This window comes from Balaenoptera musculus, chromosome 2, assembly GCF_009873245.2.
Source record: "Balaenoptera musculus isolate JJ_BM4_2016_0621 chromosome 2, mBalMus1.pri.v3, whole genome shotgun sequence".
NCBI lineage: Eukaryota > Metazoa > Chordata > Mammalia > Artiodactyla > Balaenopteridae > Balaenoptera > Balaenoptera musculus.
In genome coordinates, this window is record NC_045786.1 from 173,038,820 (window position 1) to 173,060,411 (window position 21,592).

Here is a 21,592-nt window from a genome sequence, read left to right on the forward strand (position 1 = left end):
TCAGGAGAGACCCCGGGCAGGCGGAGCTGGGGGTCGTGGGCCGCACCCCCCTGGTGCTGTGCTCCCGCCAGGCCCGCTGTGGAGGGGCGGGCTTTATTCTTGGGGGGCCGCATTGCCTACAGCCCTCTCAGTGACTGGGGGCGTTTTCCGGTCCTCTGACTTGTTAGCAAAGCGGGTCCAACAGGAAGAGGAGGGCGGGCGTCCCTGCAGGACGGAATGAGTAAACCACAGCTGCTCAGGAGCATCGGGCTCGAGGGTCAGGCCGTGGCACTGGTGCCGAGAGCTCAGCTTCTCTGTACACCGGTGCCCAGTCCAATCTCGGAGACAGAGTTTTGGGTGAAGTAGAAAAGGACAGCTTTATTACTCTGCCAGACAAAGGAGGAACACCGTGGGCTCCTGCCCTCGAAAACTATGTGTCCCAACCCGGGAGGATTTGATGAGGAGTTTAATAGCAATAGTTCAAGGGTGGGGTTGCTGATAAGATGAGGGGGTGTGCAGGGGCTCGGGTGGCCGGCTCTCCTAGTCTTGATGAGCTTCTCTGGTCCCTTTACTCTTGCCTCCGTGGTTTCTTAGCTGCTGCTCCCTTGATTAGCAACTGTTCGAACCTGCCCTTTGGAACTTAGGGGAGGTCATGGAGGATGGAGTCTTGCCTACGAGAAACGGGGGACAAAAAGGCCTCCATGCCCGGGAGCCCCACTGGGCCCCGCTCGGTTTCAGCACATCCTGTGGACTCAGGGGCACTTCTCGGGAACCCAGAGCCGCGCGAAACCACTGGGGGTCCAGTCCTGGGGTCCTGGAGCGTGGGGGTTAGGACTTCAACACACGACCTTGGGGGGACGTATCCAGAGCATGGCACCTCTCAAGTACACATGTGAGCCGCTGGGCATTCAGGGAGCTGAGTGGCTCTGCTCCAGAGGTGGTCCAGACCCAGGTCGCTTCCGCACCTGGGGTGCCCTCTTCCCAGAGGTCTCGGAAGGCTCGCTGCCTCGTGTGTCTGCTCCGTCGCCCGGGAAGTGAGGAGGGGCAGGAGGAGCGCGCGGCCTGCCAGGGCCGCGATCTGGAAGACGCACACGGGGCCTCTGCTCACGTCTCGCTAGTCCTGTGGCCACACCTTGCTGCACAGAAGGCTCTGAGACCTCCTTCTCCACTGGTAGCCACACGCCAGGTAACATTTAAATGAAGCGGAGAGTCGATACCAAAGGACGAGCAGCCAACCCCTCCCCCAGAGGGGTTAAAACTGCTTCGGGTCAGCCTGGAGAGGTGGTAGTAACAGCTCTGAAAAACCTCAGCAGCTTGAAACAACAGAGGGGCGTGTGTCTCCTACTCCCAAGTCGTGTCACTCAGAGGTCGGTGGGGGACCCAGCAGGGGCAGCCAGAACTCAAGCACTGCCGGTGGCGCCCCTAGAGGGAGAGGGATCCGCGAGAGGTTAGACCCACCACGAGAGGCACGTCAGTGCCACATGGTCCCACCCAACCCCAAGGGCACTGAAGTGCAGGCTTTCCATGGGCCGGGAAGGCAGGAGTCTGGGAGTATTTGGTGAATAGCACGAGTGGTTGATCAACAGAGGTCACATTATCACTGATGACATGCTCTGTTGTTCACAGCTGTGCTGTGTTCGGTACCTTGTGATTACTTTCATGGTTTGTCTAAGCTTTTGTGTTTCCTGGAAAGAGAGAGAGAGGGAATTTTTTTTTAGTTTTCATTAAATGTACTTATCGTGAATTCATCTTGAACTGCTTCCCCAACCCAGTTCTGTTTTTGTGGATTCTACCTGTTAATATTTCTTTACTGTCTATTTCGCAAGATTTCCAGAGGCAGAGCAGATATCTGGTGATCAATCCACTATGCTTAGAAGTCCAATATGGGTTCTCCAATGGCTTCATTGTTCCTTTCAGATAGAAACGGTCCTATAAGTTGTGTAATGACTTTGGAACTCAGCAAACTCAACAGCCAAGAGCTCTTCCGTCAATTTGATGCCTCTTCCGTGTGTGAGGGACCCCTGGGCTAATGCCACGGGACACGTGGCTCATTCACTCGTTTGTCCTTTGCAGTGAAACGGAGCAGGACCCTGTGGGACCCCCGGGCACAAGTCTTTCCATGTCACCCATTTCTTGTTTGTAGGAAATTGGTTCATTCAGCTTCCATGGCCTTCCCTGAGTTCCAAAGGGCAGGTTCAAACAGTCGCTAATCAGGGAATGGAGGGGATGCAGAGACAAGGGTGGAGCAGTCAGGAAACAATAGTGCAGCCTTGGGGCAGGGTCCTGCTTCCTCCTCAAGGGGTACACGTAACAATACCTTTGAGCTCTTCTGCAGAACTAAAACCCCCAACCAACAGAAGACGTTAACTACTTGATGAAGCACTCTATTCCAGAGAGGCCACAGTTCGATGATACCGCCTGATGCCAGGTGATATTTGGACTGAAGGAACGAGGGCCCTGCACACACCCTCATCCTTATCAGCAACCCCACCCCAGGGTGGGACACACAGTTTTGAGGGCATTAGCCCGCTGTGGCCCCCTTTGCCTGGCAAAGCAATAAAGCTATTCTTTTCTACTTCACCGCAAACTCTGTCTGCGAGATTCAATTCAGTGCTAGTGCACAGAGGGGGGGTTTTGGCATCAGCAGCGTTGATCGTTTCCATTAGTTCTCCTGGGCAACCTGGGTGTCCGGGGACGAGGCATCACAAACACAGGAAATGTCCTAGAAAGGGCTAGAAATTCTTCAGGGTCTCCTCTGAAGAGCATTTGTTCTTTAAGTACCACGCCCCACCCCAAACATAAAACTGACCTCGTGCCTCGGAGGGCCCGTCCCGCCTGTCTGGCTCAGGACTGCAGCCTGCTGTCTAAGCTGCAGGAAGCAGGGGGCAGGCTGCCACTTGTGCCGAATGCTGACCAGGCGGTTTCCAGACTGCAGGACATCTGACAGGCTGCTTTTCTGAGGGTTAGATTTTAATAAATACTGCAAAGGAAAGAGAAATTCTAAGACATGTTGCCTTTAAATGCTTTGGCTACGCCAACTTACACAGTGAGATATCCTTTCGCTCAAAATACATTCCCATCATATATAAAGTCTTTTATTTTGCGAATATTTTCTTTCTTTGCTTGGGAAGCACTTGTTCTTTGCCTGGGATGCTAGAAGTTCAGTTTCATGAGGCTGCATCCTGTATCACACAGCATGAAGTTTCTTAGATTTCTGTTTCTGGGGAGCAATGGCAGGACTGACCCCTGATATCTGGTTGCAAATATTGCCAAACTATAGGATTTATGCCTGGAGAATGACATGGAAGACACTTCACTTGGCCTGTCACAGCCTCAGTACAAAAATAGGGGTAATTTTTTGGGAGCCAGTTTTCATTTCCATGATGCTGGTCTTTGCTCAGTGACTCTACGGTACTTTAAAGATTAGTTGTGATTACAAAACTAATACAGTCCCACAGTTTAAACAATACGCAAAAATATTAAACCAGGGATTTTCTACATAAATGTAATCTATGTAAAATACACCTAATTTACAAAAACAAGATCACTTAGTCATTCTGTTGAGGAACTCATTTATTTCGGGCAGAAGTCTTCATAGTGACACATTCATAATAGGTGCAGATGACGCTGAGTGGTGGACGGCAGGCAGCAGTGATAACCGCAGAGAGCTGGTGAAATGATCAGGTCTGGAAGATCCTAAGGTCAGTGGGTGGCTGTGCCAGAGCACAGGGCGTGATCCCGGGGTGCGACAGGGGCCGTGATCCCGGGGTGCGGCAGGGGCCGTGATCCTGGGGTGCGGCACGGGGCCCACCCGAAGGAGCGTCCGCCGTGGGAGCTGCAGAAGCTGAGGTCCAGAGCCCGGAGGTGCGCGGAGCCGCACTGGGAGGTCACAGCGCTCGGTGGCCCGTTTCAAGCAGCATGCTTTCCAGAAGCAGCGTGCTGTCGGCCTCCAGGTAGGGCTGGTGCAGCCACATGGAGAGGAAGCTCAGCGCCAGGTCGCGGTCGGCCGTGTGCGCCAGCTGCTCCACGACGGTGCGCTTCAGGCGGAGCTCCCGGCCGTACATGTCGGAGAGCTTGCGGGAGACCTCGTCTGAAAGGAACGCGAGCCGTCCTTGAACAGTGGCGTTCAAGGGGGTACCCTTGACTAGGGATGACCTGCCACTGTTTTTTTTTTTTTGGCCACGCTGTGCAGCTTGCGGGACCTTAATTCCCAGACCAGGGATGGAACCCGCACCCTCCGAAGTGAAAGCACTGAGTCTTAACCACTGGACAGCCAGGGACTTCGCAAAGCTCCTCCTTGAAAGCTAGAGTCAGCGACAGCACAAGAGGAAGAAGGGCTCCAGCCGGTGCAGATTAGAATCAGATAACATGGTAAATAAGTGTCATGAAATCAAAAAGTACCTGTTACCTTTTCCACTGGACTCTTAGGAACTGGCAATCATTATACGTAGCAGACTGACCTCAAACTGACAATATTCAATAAACACGTTACATTAGGTGATTTTCTCCCTTATTTAAGTCTCAAAGCAACATCAAATAGCTTAGTCCTTCTTTTAAACTAATAAAGCAAAAAAACAGCCCTTACCTCACAGCTTATTTAAGTAATGGAGTTTGTTTTCCCAGCAGTCTTCTTCCATGGGGCTGGCTGAAGTGACCCCCCCAACACGTACTTTTTAAGTAAAACAAAACAAAAAGCAAAAACCCATCCTTCTTGAAAAACAAAAACGAGATTGCTGCCTCTACAGAGGAGGCAAACTGCATTCTACCTGTTGGCCTTAAGGGCTAATAATGGCAACTTGCTTCATGGGTCTCTAATTACATTTAATATTCCTTGCTGATTAGTAGGTAATTAAAGGCAAGAAGAAACGCTCCTCTAAGATGTCCTCATCTCCTTCCTTCCCAATGGATCCTCTTCAATTGAATTTCAAAGCCTGTCAGCTTCTTAGAGGGCCAGATCTAAATGACACCAAATGCTTTCATAACCTACCCCTGAAAATCAATGCAGAAAGAACTACTTACAAAAATAGGCTGTGGGCCACGTGTGGAACAGGAGGGGCCGTTTTCCCTCCTCCCTGTAATGGTAATCTTCTAGTTCACAAATCCCCTTGGTAGTGGAAGACAGCTTTTCCATTTTCATCTGTATTTTGGTCTGAAAAGATATTAATTTAGAATATGAGATTACTATTTAAAATCCTGTCTTAGTTTCAATAACTCTAATATTTCAAAGCTAAGAAATGTAAGTCTGTTGAGATCGTAAGTCCAATGATCCAACACCATTAACTCCATGTGCAGCAAATTTCCAGGGAGGAGACTGACAGTTGCTACGACTTCACTAATTTGGATTACTTCAGTAATAAAGCCCACATCTCCAGTGCTGGAGAAGAGGAAGCTTGCTGGGTCCCGCTTCATTAAGATTTCCGAACATCACTAATTTTTTAGCACCAAAGACTTGGAGGGGTGGCAAGGCAGGCTCTCGCTTTTACAGAATGAAAGGAGAAGAGGCATTAAATGAGCTCATTTCTGACTCTTTTTTTAAAACTTAATTAATTTATCTTTTGCTGCGTTGGGTCTTCGTTGCTGCACACGGGGGCTACTCTTCATTGCCGTGCGTGGACTTCTCATTGCAGTGGCTTCTCTTGTCGCGGAGCACAGGATCTAGGCACGCCAGCTCAGTAGTTGTGGCTCGCAGGCTCTAGAGCACAGGCTCGGTAGTTGTGGCGCACGGGCTTAGTTGCTCCATGGCATGTGGGATCTTCCTGGACCCCAGGGATCAAACCCGTGTCCCCTGCCTTGGCAGGCGGATTCTTAACCACTGCACCAACCAGGGAAGTCCCTCATTTCTGACTCTTATGAACTGCCTCTGAGTTTAATGCCAAAAGCTTGGCCTCTGTGCACCACTGTCGAGTCAAATCTCGGAGACAGAGTTTTGGGTGAAGTAGAAAAGAATAGCTTTATTGCTTTGCCAGGCAAAGGGGGACACAGCGGGCTCCTGCCCTGGAAAACGATGTGTCCCTAACCCGGGAGGATTTGATGAGGGTTTTTTTTTTTTTTTTTTGATAGTCTACTGATGACCCCAGAAGGTTGATTTTTAATTTTTATTTATTTAATTATTTATGGCTGTGTTGGGTCTTCGTTTCTGTTCAAGGGCTTTCTCTATTTGTGGCAAGCGGGGGCCACTCTTCATCGCAGTGCGCGGGCCTCTCACTATCACGGCCTCTCTTGTTGCAGAGCACAGGCTCCAGACGCGCAGGCTCAGTAGTTGTGGCTCACGGGCCTAGTTGCTCCGCGGCATGTGGGATCTTCCCAGACCAGGGCTCGAACCCATGTCCCCTGCATTGGCAGGCAGATTCTCAACCACTGCGCCACCAGGGAAGCCCCAGAAGGTTGATTTTTAAAAAAAATTTTTTAAATTAATTAATTTATGGCTGTGTTGGGTCTTTGTTTCTGTGCGAGGGCTTTCTCTAGTTGCGGCAAGTGGGGGCTACTTTTCATCGCGGTCCGCGGGCCTCTCACTGTCGCGGCCCCTCCCGTTGCGGAGCACAGGCTCCAGACGCGCAGGCTCAGCAGTTGTGGCTCATGGGCCCAGTTGCTCCGCGGCATGTGGGATCTTCCCAGACCAGGGCTCTGTAGTTGTGGCTCATGGGCCCAGTTGCTCCACGGCATGTGGGATCTTCCCAGACCAGGGCTCGAGCCCGTGTCCCCTGCATTGGCAGGCAGATTCTCAACCACTGCGCCACCAGGGAAGCCCCTGGTCCCTTGAATCTCGCCTCAGGTGGTTTCTTGGCTGCTCTTCCTTTGCTCAGCAACTGTTCGAACCTGCCCTTTGGAACTCAGGGAAGGTCATGGAGGCTGGAGTCTTGTCTACAAACAAGAAACGGGGGATGGAAAGGCTTCCGTGCCCAGGAGCCCCACAGGGTCCTGCTCTGTTTCCAGTTTACTGAAACCTCTTTGAGGCTTGTTTCCTTGTTTATAAAATGGTAATAATGAAAGGCAGCCCTACACACTTCACACAGGAAGGAAATGGTGAGGACGTGACATGGACGGTACCTCAGTGTACACCAGGCTCTGTGCTGCGGCACAGACAAAGTGCCTGCTTCCACAGGGGGTCGGGGGACTAAGTTAGTACCTGTGGAGCACCTGGCCGGAGCTACGTAAGGGTTTGTTAAGTAAAACAAATGGGTGAAGTAACAAAGATTCCAGATATCAGCAGCATGGGTCTACTAAGACCACAAGTCTAGGTCCTAAGTATGGACTTAGCTTTATGTACACAGGGGGTATAAGCAAAGATATATAAATCGTCAAAATCTTAATTCCTGGGCTTCCCTGGTGGCGCAGTGGTTGAGAATCTGCCTGCCAATGCAGGGGACACGGATTCGAGCCCTGGTCTGGGAAGATCCCGCATGCCGCGGAGCAGCTGGGCCCGTGAGCCACAACTACTGAGCCTGCGCATCTGGAGCCTGTGCTCCACAACAAGAGAGGCCGCAATGGTGAGAGGCCTGCGCACCGCGATGAAGAGTGGCCCCCGCTTGCCGCAACTAGAGAAAGCCCTTGCACAGAAACGAAGACCCAACACAGCCAAAAATAAATAAATAAATAAATAAACAATAAAAATAAAGGAATTCCTTTAAAAAAAAAAAATCTTAATTCCTTGCACTTAGTCCTTCAACCACCCTCCAATTACATCTGAAGAGGCATGCGCTAAATTTAGCGAACATTAATTTTTAAAGGACTAGACTCCTTTCCCGAACCTTTCCAGGTTCGATATTTCACTTGCCCCAACCCCAAGAGGCAGGACTCATCATTTCCGTACCACAGGTGGGAAAATGCTCAAGGTTGCTGAGCTAGGGCAGGACAAGGCCAGGACTTGATACCACGCTTTCCGACCCCAAGTCTCTTGACACCCAATCCTAAGCTCTCTCCTCTGCGTCCTGCAGCAGCTCCACCTAATGCTAAGAAAAGCTGATAAAGGTCAGGAGAGCCAAGAAAATCCTGGAGGCTTGACACCGCCGGGCCAGAGGTGCCAGCCCCATTCTGGGGCTCATTCATCAATGACAATACCAAAGTCTCACGCACGTGCAGCCCTAAAGTGACAGCAGCTGGACACGCTCTCAGCTCCACGTCCCCTCCCAAAGCTAACAGCCCACACCTCGAGATGTTCGTCCAGCTTAGGGACAAGGGTGCCTCCACCCTCTACCAATGTCAGATTCAAGACAAAGTCAAGTCTGGGAAACCATTCTCTCTAAAGGATGGAGGAAAATAGGAAAAATAATATCAATATCCTTATAACATCAACATTGGTTTTGAACCTAAGAATGAGAACTCATTTTCAAATCACTTTATTTTACTTTATATTTTGGCCGCGCTGTACGGCTTGCGGGATCTTAGTTCCCCGACCAGGGATCGAACGCAGACCCCCAGCAGTGAAAGTGCAGAGTCTTAACCACTGGACCGCCAGGGAAGTCTCTCAAACCACTTTAACATAGAATAAATTCACTGGAGCAGAACTTTGGGGCCTGACAGCTAGCACCCGTGGTCAGCCCAGGCTTTGTCTGAAGACCTTGGGAACTCAGGTCACTATGGGCACACAGTCACCTAAAACCTTGCAGCCACTTTCAGCTGCCCTTCCAGGCCACGCCCCCTCACCCTGGACCCGTGCTGTGGGTAGAGGGACCAGGGACAGGACGTGTCACCTGTTACTGCTCAGTCCATCAAGCCGCTGGCTGGATGTTCTGGACCTTGACTCTACCTCCTAACATCCTCCCAGGCCGTCCCTCCTCCGTGCGGGTCAGTGGGACTGAGGAAGGGGTCCCGTGGTACCAGACAGCCACTTAAGAATGGGGAGAACCAAGGATGGACAAGTAAAACCCGTCAGTCATTCCTGACATGCCTGAAATGGAAGGCAAAATGCCTCTTCCCCCTCGTCCCGCACAGACGCTCTTCCCTAACGAGGTGTGCATATGTATAGAGTTATAAATGAGGACTTGTGAACTAAAGAAAGCCAAATGGCATTTAGAAACAAAATCCTTCCCAGGGTTTTCACATTTTATAAAAGTCACATTAGTATACGTCAGAAGTGTTTCTCATTTTAACCCAGTTTGGGGATTCTGTGAAACGTTTTATGCCAGAAAGGAAGATGGAAGGTCAGGGAGGAAGAGGTTCTGGTGGGAGTGTTGCCACATCTAATGAACGACAAACGACTGAGCCCAGCATCGTGTGTGTAACTTTGTTGGCTGTTTAAAGTATTTCAGTATACACAGGGAACTGTATTCAATATCCCGTAATAAACCATAATGGAAAAGGATATGAGAAAGAATATGTATTTATATGTCTAACTGAATCACTTTGCTGTACACCAGAAACTAACACAACATTGGAAATCAACTATACTTCAATGAAACAACAACAACAAAAACTGACAATTAAAAGCTAAGTGTGGGACTTCCCTGGTGGCGCAGTGGTTAAGAATCTGCTTGCCAATGCAGGGGACATGGGTTCGAGCTCTGGTCCAGAAAGATCCCACATGCCAGGGAGCAACTAAGCCCGTGTGCCACAACTACTGAGCCTGCGCTCCAGAACCCGCAAGCCACAACTACTGAGCCCGCGTGCCACAACTACTGAAGCCCACGCGCCTAGAGCCCATGCTCTGCAACAAAAGAAGCCACCGCAATGAGAGGCCCGCGCACCACAAGGAAGAGTAGCCCCCACTCACCGCAACTAGAGAAAGCCCGTGCGCAGCAACGAAGACCCAAAGCAGCCAAAAATAAATAAATAAATAAATAGATTAATTAATTAATTAAAAAAAAAGCTAAGTGTGACCAGGAAATAAATAAATAAAATATTTCAATATAGGAACTTAGCCATTCAGTTTCTTCTCTTTCAAGCAATATGTGTGCCCATGCTTGGTCCAAACAAAACCACTTGCCATAATCAAATGGGTTAATTTGAGGAAAAAAACATACACGTGGTCAGTTTTCAATTGGGTCGTTCTGGAAATTTCGATTGATTACTCTGCCTGTGTTAATTCTCTACTGGTCCAGAAGTCTAGGTCTAGAACTCAACTACTGGAGACACAGCTGTGAACCTGGAGATAAAACAAAGAAAACATCAAGCCCACACACCTTATCCTCCAGGCTTCCTGTGAGTGGGGCTTAAAACAAAGTGACTGATGACCCAGGCCTGTCTTGTTCCTGCTTGAGCACCAGGTGGAGAGCCTGGGCAGGGGGGCAAATGTTTCTTATCACAGCACAACCCGAAGGCAGCATCACAAAACAGACGGGACAACTATAAAAACCTAATCATTTATTTAGAGGAGACAAATAGCCCCATACACGGCAAAATATCCTGAAGACAGTATTGCATTTCAATCAAAGAAAAGGCTAAATCACCAAAATGTTCTCAATGCACTATTTATTTTTCTCATTTTAATGTTTCAGAAACCATTACATCTTACAATGGATGTGATGTTTAAAAGGGCAGTGCTTCTTTCCTGAAAAACTCTTAAACCTACAGTCTGCCTCATAATACGTGGAACCCTAACTTTGAATAAGTGGTATCTTGAAGAAATACAATTATATTTGACATATTCTGTTTAAAAAGGCAAGGAAGCATGTAAAACATTAGAAACATTTCCATCAAGAAAGGTTAAACTATACAGACTTTCTATGTTTGTGGGGAGCTTTAGTTAGTTCAAAGGTGTGCAACACCTTATCCCTGTGTCTGGCTGAGATGAGGTGCTTCGTGCACACGTGGCGGCCAGCATGGTGGGTACTGACACCCAGACTTTAGTTCAACAACATATAAGAGCATCTCTCACGTGTGAGATCAAGCCTCACAGGTCCAATCCAGCTCAAAGCCTATTTCTGTGCGTCCCTTGAGCTAAGAATGGGTTTTACATTTTTAAGTGGTTGGAAAAAAAAAAAATCAAAAGCAGAATATTTTGTGACACATGAAAATTATCTGAAATGCAAAGTTCAGCATCCATAAATAGAGTTTTATGGGAACACAGCCGCACCCACTCGCCTCCGTACTGTCGCTGAGTAGAGGTGAGAGTGCCTGCAGGGTCCCCAAAGCCTGACACACTTCCTGTGGAGCCTGGGAGTGGGTGAAATTGCCCTGGCAACACGCAGGACCAAAAGAACCAAGGTCTAGGACAGCATCTTGGGAAACAAGATTTATGGGACACGCAGAGCGAGAGAGACCAACGGAGGAGGTCGAGGAGGGAAAAACGAAAGCCTGGTGAAGGAAAGCACGACCCACCAGGTGGAGCGCTGCGAGGCGCTTGTGCAGACGCGACACCCGGGGATCCCTGCACCTTACCAGAGCATCCAGGGTGCTCTGCAGGCCCTCGCACAGCATCTCGAGCTCCCTGCTGTATTCTGGGTGCTCCTTTTCGGCATTTTCATCAGAAGCCAGGCTGCTGCTCTCTAATCCTATCGTGTCTTTGCTCCTGGACAAGATGGAAACGAGTGGGAACAAGATACACTCCACAGGCTTGCCTCATTCCGTTGTGATGAACCCTCGAAAACTCAATATCCACGTACTTATGTCATCATCGACTTCTTCCATTGGCGTCGTTTCACGTCATCACGTTTACGTGTTATTTATATATACAACGAATGTGTCCATCCGCTACTCAATTCTGCCCCAGAACAAGTCAGTTCAATCCAGCCCTGTGGCATCCTCAGGGGGTAAGACACGGATCATTTCCTTAGAGTCCAACAGCTAGGAATGCGTTTTGTAAACGGAAGGCTGTGACCCACAGAGCCTGAAATTAATCTAGTGGGGCCACAATCAACAATTAAGGAACAAAATTAGGGACTTCCCTGGTGGTCCGGTGGTTAAAACTCTGCGCTTCCACTGCAGGGAACATGGGTTGGATCCCTGGTCGGGGAACTAAGATCCCACATGCCGTGCGGCACGGCCAAAAAAAAAAAAAAAAAAAAAAATTTTAAGGAAAAAAATTAAACATTAGAATAGAAAATATCAGAGAGCATCTTATGCAGTAAGGTAAGAACTGTTTCATGGAACCTGCTGAGCAGGAAAAGGCAGCAGAGGGCCGCCGTGTGTGATGTGTTTGAAAGAACTGGAAAGAGCCAGGGGCCCAGGCCAGAGAGTTAAGACTCTAGACCCTGGCCTGTAGACAAAGATATACAAATATATAATTACAACACTGAGAAATTAAAACTACACATATATAGATCCATACTCATGTTTCTCTTCAGATCATATAAATCTTTCGCATTTTACTAAAGATACTCGTGGGTAGGAACAAGCTTGAGTCTTGCTTACATTTTTGGAGGCCTTGCATAAGCAAAGCTGATTAAAAAAAACAAAAACATAAATATAGGAAAGTGCAAGAACAGTAAAGCAAATCTTCCAATTAGAATTGGCAACTGCCAACAGTTTTTTTTCACAACTCCTTTGTCTTTTTAGAAGAACTTGCTAAGGGAGAACATGCCCCTGTGTGTCTCCTCTGCTCTGAATACCCCTCTCTACTTCTGACACCTGGTCATCAAAGGGAGGGGGGCGGTTCTCCACACCAAGCAATTCTCAGGTTCTCCGGACACCAGCTGGGTGTCTTACAGTGTAACTCAATCCTGATACTGTCTACCAGAGACAGCATCAGATCCCACAGGTTAAGGGCTCTGTCCCACAAGACTGTCCCCGTATCAACTTCAGACACCAATCACAAGTTCAGGTTGTTACCTGTGCTTAGGACCGACCAGCTGTCAATTGGAAGTTCCCACGACCCCCTCCTTGGGTTCAATTAATTTGCTAGACCAGCTCACAGGACTCAGGAAAACAGTTTACTTTCTAGATTACTGGTTTATTACAAAGGATATTAAAGGATACAAATATCCTTTATTCATATCCTTTATTCGTATCCTTTATTCATATACCTGTAGACAAGAGGTACTCAAGGCAAGGTCTGGAAGGTCGAGCAAAGGAGCTTCTGTCCCTGAGGAGTCTGGGGTACATTTCCCTTCAGGCACATGGAAGCGTTCTGGTTCCCCAACCCGGAAGCTCTCCAAACCCCCGTCCTTTTGGGTTTTTACGGAGGCTTCATTATGAAGGCATGATTGATTAAATGATTGGCCATCGGTGATTAATTCAACTTCCAGCCCTTCTCACCTCCCTAGAGGTGAGGTAAGGGGGTGGGGCTGATAGTGCCAACTCTAATCACGTGGTTACTGCCTCCCTCCTTAGGGTTTTCCAGAAGCCCCCTCATTAACACGAACTCAGGTGTGTAGAAAGGGGCTTGTTATGATGACAGGAGACTCCTTTCCCCTTTATCACTCTGGAGCTATTCCAGGAACTGGAGAACAAAAGAACAAATCTTAGCGTAACTAAAGATTCTCCCATTGTTCATATCCCTAAGGAAATTATAAGGGTTTTAAGAGCCGTGTGTCAGGAACAGGGACAAAGACCAAACATATATATTTTTTTACTATAAATCACAATACCACAGAAATAAAATGCAGCATTATGAAGTGATACTTCTTCCTAGAAGATACCAGTGTCATGAATTGAGTCTGTATTCTTCCAATCCATTTTTATAATTTTATATACAGATATAATCATGAACAATTTGTAGTATAATTTTGCATTTAAAATGTACACACACAGTTCATACTTGCATGCATCATTTTATCACTTGCTTTTTCACTTTATATAATTTATCCATGTTCCTAGAGACTACCCTTCCCATTCTACAAGACTGCCATGAAATTTCTGCCCAATCATTAAGGGTGAAGCGCACAGAGCACACTTTGTAGGTACTTACAATAAACTCATTTTCAGGTTGGCAATATTATTTGCAGTGGCAAAACCTCCATCATTGAGGGTTTCCCATTTCAGGATTAAATTATGCCAATCGGCTGCATTGTCCTTAATTTTCCTTGCACTGACAGATAAGACAGGTTTTCTGGGCGTTGCACTTCCAAGAGTCTTTGCTGATAGGGAGCAAAAGAAACATAATATTATGAAATTCATGATCACGGTTGGGGGGAAAACCCAAACTGTTCTAATTTGCAACAGTAAAACTATCGGAAACACTACATCCACTGGACAAATCACGTTGTGGAAATGAAGACGTGTGGATGAATGTGAAAGTCCCTGGAACAAGACAAAACACAATTGTTTTTTACATTTTTAGGTCTCACCAGATATATGAATCCTCTCGAAGCTTAATGGCTCCACAAAGTTTTACCCCGAGCACTTTGACCACTTTCAAAGGTTGGGAAGGAGGTGGAGCTGTGACTTTCTGCTACGGGGCTCCGATGCCCCTGCCTTACCGCGCCCACTCTCCAGTCTCTGGAACTTTGATACCTGACGTTTGCTCGGAGCTTTGTGGGTCAGCAGAGCTCATCACTCCAACACACTGACAAGGCTGAACCCCAGAGATGCAGTGATGATCTCCACGCTAGGAATGCAGGAGGAGGTCCAAAGGCCTTCAGGACCTGGCTCTTCTGCCTCAACACTCACCTCAACCCCGACCTTGAAGCCCCTCAATCTCTAGCTAAAATCAACTACTGGCAGCTCTTGAAAAGTCCTTTGCATGTGCAGTTCTCTCTGCTAGAAAGCTCTTTCCTTCCTCGGGCTAACGCTGCCCATACCCCAGGACTCACCCAGATCCCAGCTCCTGTGGGAAGCAACATCCAGACCACTCAGGCTGTTTGGGCCCTCCCAGCCCTCCCGTGCCCTCTCTTCTTCTCTACTTAGAATCTTTCAAAGGCGTCTCATGGCCCACAGGATAAGGTCCAAATTCTGAGAGAGGCCCCTTAAGCAATCCAGCACACACAATGGCGGTACAGTTTGGAGTCTAGACTCTGAAGACCAGAATGACTGGGTTTGAATCCCAGCTCTGTCACTGCCAGTTGTACAATCTTCGGTAAGTTAGTTAACCTCTCAGAGCCTCAAAGTGCCTATCTGTAAAATGGGGATAAAATATATCTACTACAAAGAGTTGATGTGAAGATCAGATAATATATATAAAGCTGGGAATTCCTTGGCAGTCCAGTGGTTAGGACTCCACGCTTCCACTGCAGGGGGCGTGGGTTCGATCCTTGGTCGGGGAACTAAGATCCCACACGCCACGCAGCGCGGACAAAAAAACCCCCCCAAAAACATATACATATATGTAAAGCTGTGAGGGTGTGAGGGCCTGGCACGTGGCAAGTATCCAACATAGGATGTATTACCACAAGGGCCTCTCCAACGTGTTTTTCCCACTACCACCAAGCAATAAACTCAATTCTGACACTATCTATCTGGAGGTGGCATCAGATTCCCCAAGTTAATGGCTCAGTCCTGTAACACTCTCCCCCGCCTCCACTTTAGACACCTGTCTCAAGTCCAGGTTGTCACCTGTGCTTCTGACCTACTGGCTATAGGTTGGAGGTTCCAAAGACCCCCCTCCCTAGGATTTGATTAATTTGCTAGAGTGGCTCACAGAAAACTCAGGAAAACATTTTACTTACTAGATTACTAGGAAGAGCCAGATGGAAGAGATGCATAGGGTAATGTACGTGGGCAGGGGTACAGAGCTGCCAAGCTCTCTCCAAGTGCCGCTCTCCCTGCGTCTCCACCTGTTCACCAACCTGGAAGCTCTCACAACCCTTTGCTTTTGTTTTTTTATGGAGGCTTCATTACATGGGCAGGATTGATTAAATGACTGACCATTGGTGACTGATTTAACCTCCAGCCTCTCTTGCCTTGTTGGAGATGGGGGTTTGGGGGGTGGGGGTGGGACTGAAAGTTCCAGCTCTCTAATCACATGATTGGTTCCCCTGACAACCAGCCCCCATCCTTAGGTTACCTAGGAGCTCCACTTTTAAATATCATATTGATTTTTCATTCACTCTTTACTTATACAACTAACCAATATTCGCCAAGTGCCTACATTATGCCAGCTGTGGGGGCTGAAGTGACTGAATTAGATAGACCAGGACCATTTTCATGGAACTTACTTTCCAAAGATGAGGTGGATAACAGACAATTAGATGATCATCAGTTTAGATCATAAGTGCCACAAAATAAAACAGGGTCTTGTGTTAGCATGAACCCCTGAGACGTTGTCATTTAGGCTGAAACCTGAATGATGAGAAGTCAACAGCAGGGGCCCTAAGGTGAGAATGAGCTTGGTGAGTGTGAGAAAAGAACAAGACCAGTGTGGCTAGAATGAAATGGAGAGAGAGGAGACAGTCAGACAGCTAGAAACTTATAGGCCAAGATAAGAAGTTTGGGTTTATTCCAAGTCAATGGAAAGCAAGCAGTAAGCTTTGAGTTGGGAAGTGACATGATCTGATGTAGGTTTTTAGAAAGTCACTTCCACAAAGAAGCCCTCCTGGATCCGCAGGTTGGGTAAGGACTCACTGCACTATATATCTGGAACACCCTGTACTTCATTCAGCTTCATTCATGACACTCACCAGTGTAGTGTATTTGCTTGTTTAATGTCCAGTACATTCCTTGATAGACTGTTAAGTTCCACCAGAGTAGGGACTAAGACTGTCTTGGTCCCTCTCATAATCTCAGCACATAGTAGGTGCTGACTAGAATGTGTTAAATGGAGAAAAAGCTCTTACCACCTGTACTATAATCTTCTAAGGGTTTCCCTCCTCCAGTAGGGGCTCCTTGCGGGCGAGGACCACATGTGATTCATCGTGTCTGACCCATACCCAGCACATATTTAGGAACCAAAAACAATGTTCTGACTTCAAGAAACTCACAGTCTAGCTGGGAAAGAGATCAGTTATCAATCACAGGGCAGGGCAGTAGCACAGTGGCTACGTTACTTATCCCCTCCGAGCCTCGACTCCCCACCTGTTGACGTTACTTCATGGGATCGCTGTGCGCCTCAAACGAGCTGATCCACTGAAAGTACTTAGAACACGATTTGGCGCACAGCGAGCACTCGCTGAATGATAGCTTTTATTACAAGCAGAAAGCTCTGTGGCCGGGAATTCTGAGGGGAGTTCAGGGAAAGTGCTCCGCTGGTCCTAATTTATAACGACAATTACAATTTGAGTGTCAGGATCTGCTGAGACTCCTTTGCATCATCTCGTTCTACACATGAAAAAATCGAGGCTCGGCAAAACTGACTCCCGGGCCGACCGCAGAGCCTGATCGGGGCCAGCGGGCTGGGCTGGGGCAAGGGACGGACCGCCATTCAACCCGGGAGGCCTCCGGCCTCAGGCCAGCCCGAAGATCAAACTATAACAACGGTACCCTCCCTGCCTGGGGGAACTTGCCCTTCTCACGCACCTTCCATGCTGGCCGCGGAGATCCCGGGAAAGAGACCCGGAGCCCCGCCCACGCACGCCGGAAGTCAGTCTACGTCACTTCCGATCCCGCCCGCCCCCTCCTGAGGCTCTGCCGCTCTAGCCGCCGGCGGAGCCAGCTGCTGCTCGTCGGTGCCGGCCCCGTTGCCCAGGGAACGGGCTCCCGGCAGCCCCCGCGGTTCGGAGTTCATCCCCGCCTCCTCCGGCCCGGCGGGGCCGAAGAGTCCGGAGGGGCTGCAGCGGGAGGTGAGTCCCGCGACGCCGCCCGGCCCCGCGCCCCTCCCTCGGCCTTCCCGCCGCCGCTCACGCAGCCCCCGGGCCACCCTCCCTCGCCTCAGGGTCTCACTGCCCGTTTCGCCCCCTTTCCCGGACTCCGTCTCGCCCGCGCCGGATGGCCGAGGCCGAATGCCCTGGCACACGAAGCGCCACGCTGCCTGCCCGGCAGAAGCCGGCAGTCCGCCGAGGGAGTAGTCGTCGCCCACCCCTCCTGGGCGCCGCGGGTCTGCCGACGCCTCCCGCGGGCCCTCCGCCCCACGCGACCCGGCTCGCTCGCCCCTCCCCTTCCGCGCCTTCCCTCCCCTGTGCCGCACCCTCTCATCCCCTTTGCGCCGCCGGCCCGAGGCGCCGAGCTCCGTGGTCTTATGATTGGCGCTGCGTCCTATCCCCCGACCCTCTCAGTCCCCGTCCCTTCATCCACCCACCAGCGCCTGGCACCACGCCTTGGCATGTACCCAGTAGGTGCTCAGTAAGTGTTCGTTAAATGGATAAATGAACGACTCGTCTCCCAGTCCTGCCTTAAGGCCTCAGAGGCAGAATAGTGAGTGCAGGTTGAAGAGTGGGGTACCCTGGAGTCAGACGCGGCTCACAGCGCTGCCCCTTCCTAGCTGTGTGCTCAGGGCAAGTGATGTCTCACTAAACTTCATGTTCATCATCAGTAACGTAGGGATGGTAATAGTTTCTAGCTCTGGCTTGGTGGAAGGATTAAACGGGTCAGTGCGTGTGAATTGCTCAGCACCGTGCCTGGCACGCGGTCCATTTCAGTAAAGGCTAGCCCCTGCTCTCCTTACCCGCATACCCTACTTCCTTTTCTCCTCCCTGCTCTTTGTTCTTCCTCACTCTCTCGCTGAGATTCAGGAATTTTATTCTGTTCTGTTGCTTCTGTTAACATTTGTAGGCGTAGTGTGGGGTACTAGCATGGATGCACCTTTGCCTTATCTGCTGGAGTGATCAGTTGCGCTTGGGGTTGACTTCCTCCTTGTAGCCAAGGTCTTGAGAACTTTAAGGAAAGGAGTTCTGGAAATCCCCAAACCCAGATCCCAGCATGGGCAGAATCTGGGAATAAAGCCACTGTAGCCCTTGTGGTCACCAGTGACTCCTGCAAGGAGCTGCAAGGCATTTTGTACTTTCTCTCACCCAGCTACAATGTACCTTGATAAAACTCTGACCTTGCCTTTTTTTTTTTTTTTTTTGCCAACATCTCTTGTTGGTTCATTCAGCAGATAGTTATTTGGGGCCTGTTGTATGCCAGCCACAGTACCAGCTTCTAGGAATGCTGTGGTGGACCAGCCAGACCCAGTCCCTGCCCTCAGGGAACTTTCACACTTGAGAACCAGCAGGCATAGATACAGGGGATGCTCTGTTTGAGTTTTCAGGACTGGCTTGGAGACTGGTGGTGGGACAAGGAAAGTCCCCTTCGGAAGGAGTGACTAGTAAGTAGCTTTTGTTAGGTTTAAGTTATTTTGTTGTCACATTGTCTTTTTCAATAGAAGACTGGCTCCTACTGGATTTGTTTTCAGTTTTCTCTTAGAGAAATTACACTTCAAGTTTGAGGAAGGTCTCACTTCATATTAGCTTCTATGTAGTTTGAACAAAATGGCTCCTGGAACTTAATGAGGAAAAAGGGAAGGAAACAGGCGTCAGGCAGAGCAGTTGATTAAACTTAGAATAAGTGAAGAACAGATGAGGAAACAGTTACACACATAATGAAGACAAGCTTCGGAGTCAAGCAAGGAGAGGTTTCTAGACATAGTGGAGCTCAAGGAGCTTGATAGAATCCAGAGGGAGTAGTTGATGGCTCCGTGAACTGCTGAGGTGGAAGTGAGCTGTTGTTCAAAGTGTGTGTCAATTTTAAATGAACGTATTCTTTGGATCCAGACATAAGAGACCAGTGAGGTTTTGCATAATGATGGACGTAACTGAGGTAGAGTGGCTATTTATATTTTGTTCTGTCATACTTGGGGAATTCTGGCACAGTGTTTTGAGGGAGATTAATTCAACAAATATGTGTTGAGCGTTGATTGTACCACACTCCCCATTGGTCTTTTGAAGCGCTGCAAATTTGTGGATGAACAGGCTGTAGATGAAGAGTAGAAAGAAGCCATTGAGGGAGATAGAGAACAAATCATGATGGTGCTGTGTGATAACTGCCCGCAAAGCGTTCCGTGAAAGCAGAGAAAGACCAACTGAGTGTCCGAGGGAGGCTGAAGGCTTCCTGTGGAGAACTTGTTCTTATGAGATGTGTGTGGGGGATGGGGAAGGAACGAAAGGGACTTTGCAGAGACACACAGGTCGTGGTGTGTTCCGGGACTGTGGTGGCTGCAGTGTGGAGTACGTGGAGGGAAGAGTGGCCTGAGATGAAGCTGGACGCAGACCGGTTTGTTGAACTGCTCAGCTTCACGCTGTCGTCAGGCTTTAGACTGAGCACTGGCTCGCCGGAGGGCTTGGGATCAGAAAAGTGACAGAACTTCATCTGGAAGATAAATGACTGCCTCCATCTCATTATGTTCAGCCATAAGATTTTAACATTTAAAAGAACAGTGGATGCTGTAGCCAGACTTGAAAAATAGACTGTATGCGAGGGAGACGCAAGAGGGAGGAGATACGGGGACATGTGTATACGTGTAGCTGATGCACTTTGTTACACAGCAGAAACCAACACACCATTGTAAAGCAATTGTACGCCAATAAAGGTGTTAAAAAAAAAAAAGACTGTACAACAGGGAGTGACTGACTGTCACTTCCTAGAGATTTTGGAGAGAACCCTTAAACCATTAGAGTTGTCAGGGTGCTCCGGCAACTTCCGATCGCTGTACTAAGTGGATGATTTAGACTGTGTGTTATTAGTCCTAGCTCCAGTTTTTAAAAACTGCCCATCAGGCATTTGGGTGCTATCAGTCAGCGTGAAGGTCAGCTCCCACCTTCCAGGTGTATGGGATTGTGGTGCTAATGGGGGAGAGAATTATCCTGCCTCAAAGAAGAGTGTTTTGATGTTTTGTATTTTTAATGGAAATATTCAGGACCAGGGAAGCATTATTGATTTTAAAGATTGGATTGAGAATATTCTTTTGCTGTAAGACCTGAAGTTAACATTTTATTTATCCATTCAACAAATCTCTATTGCACATCTACTCCGTGCCAAAGATAGTGTTACGTACGAGCCTTTTCATTGGTAAACGAGAGAATTTATGTTGCTTACATTCTCATGAGAGAGATGATCATTAAACTGTTTATCAAATAAAGTAATTAAAGGTTGTGATGAGAATTATGAAGGACATAAACAGGATGATATGTTAGAAGGAAGAGGGGAGTGATGGATACTGTAAGTGATCTGATCAGGGAAGGCCTTTCTGAAGCCTGGTGTGTGGAGAGAGATGAACGATCGTAGGGGGAGTAGTCAGTTCTGAAGCCTGAGGAGGGAAGAGTGGGCCAGTGGAGCTAGAGCTTGGGGGCTGAGTGGAGAGAGGTGGACATGTGATGGGAGAGCCAGGAAGGGGTCAGACCACACGGCCTGTAGGCCACAGAAAGGTATTTGGTTATTCTCAGAGCACTGGGGAACCACTGTAGAATGTTGAATAGGGTGGGTGGTATGAGATCCAGCCATTTCTCTTTCAAAGAACTTTTTTTTTTTTAAACACTTTTTTTCAGAGCAGTTTTAGGTTGACAGCAAAACTGAGGGGAAGCTACAGAGATTTCCCTTATACTCCCTGCCCCACCCGCATGCATAGCCTCCCCCTTATCAGCATCTCCCACCAGAGTGGGGCATTTGTTACAACTGATGAACCTGCACTGATACAGCATAATCACCCAGAGTCCATTGTTCACCTTAGGGTTGGTGTTGTGCGTTCTGTAGGATTGGGCAAATGTATAGTGACATGTATCCATCTTTATAGTGTTAGTATTTTTTTTTTTTTTTTAATATGTTCAGTGTTGAAATCCAGGTGTCCTAGCTTATTTTTATTTATTTATTTATTTATTTATTTATTTATTTATTTATTTATTTATTTATTTATTTTTGGCTGTGCTGGGTCTTCGGTTCGTGCGAGGGCTTTCTC

The 21,592-nt window shown here is 48.4% G+C and overlaps 2 protein-coding genes and 1 non-coding gene across 8 annotated transcripts in view; 2 read left to right on the forward strand and 1 right to left on the reverse strand.

Moving 5' to 3' along the window:
* Positions 1–3,040: 3,040 nt before the first annotated feature.
* LOC118891339 (cyclin dependent kinase 2 interacting protein) lies at positions 3,041–17,317 on the reverse strand. Of its 2 annotated transcripts, none has more exons than XM_036845196.1 (5): positions 16,410–17,175; positions 13,763–13,931; positions 11,296–11,425; positions 4,999–5,128; positions 3,041–4,069 (listed from the first exon to the last, which is right to left on the reverse strand). In XM_036845196.1, exons 1-5 carry the CDS (start codon positions 16,444–16,446, stop codon positions 3,867–3,869), a joined length of 669 nt encoding a protein of 222 aa, XP_036701091.1. In that variant the 5' UTR covers positions 16,447–17,175; the 3' UTR covers positions 3,041–3,866. The 2 variants fall into 2 exon arrangements, with proteins under 2 accessions (XP_036701091.1, XP_036701092.1); XM_036845197.1 differs by lacking the exon at positions 16,410–17,175 and adding an exon at positions 17,245–17,317 and having other exon boundaries at positions 3,537–4,069.
* On the forward strand, positions 12,181–12,296 carry LOC118891583. Its single transcript, XR_005019137.1, has one exon. It is a non-coding gene; the product is annotated as a U5 spliceosomal RNA (small nuclear RNA).
* A 77-nt stretch (positions 17,318–17,394) lies between the features above and the next one.
* Positions 17,395–21,592, forward strand: part of TECPR2 (tectonin beta-propeller repeat containing 2) — a 103,437-nt gene continuing 99,239 nt past the window's right edge. For 3 of the 5 annotated variants that reach the window (XM_036841539.1, XM_036841544.1, XM_036841543.1), the window contains exon 1: positions 17,395–17,507. The gene's annotated coding sequence lies outside the window, so the exon portion shown is untranslated. Of the gene's footprint in view, positions 17,508–17,900; positions 18,007–18,949; positions 18,971–21,592 lie in introns of those variants that run through there. The other 2 variants (XM_036841540.1, XM_036841542.1) reach the window with 2 other exon arrangements.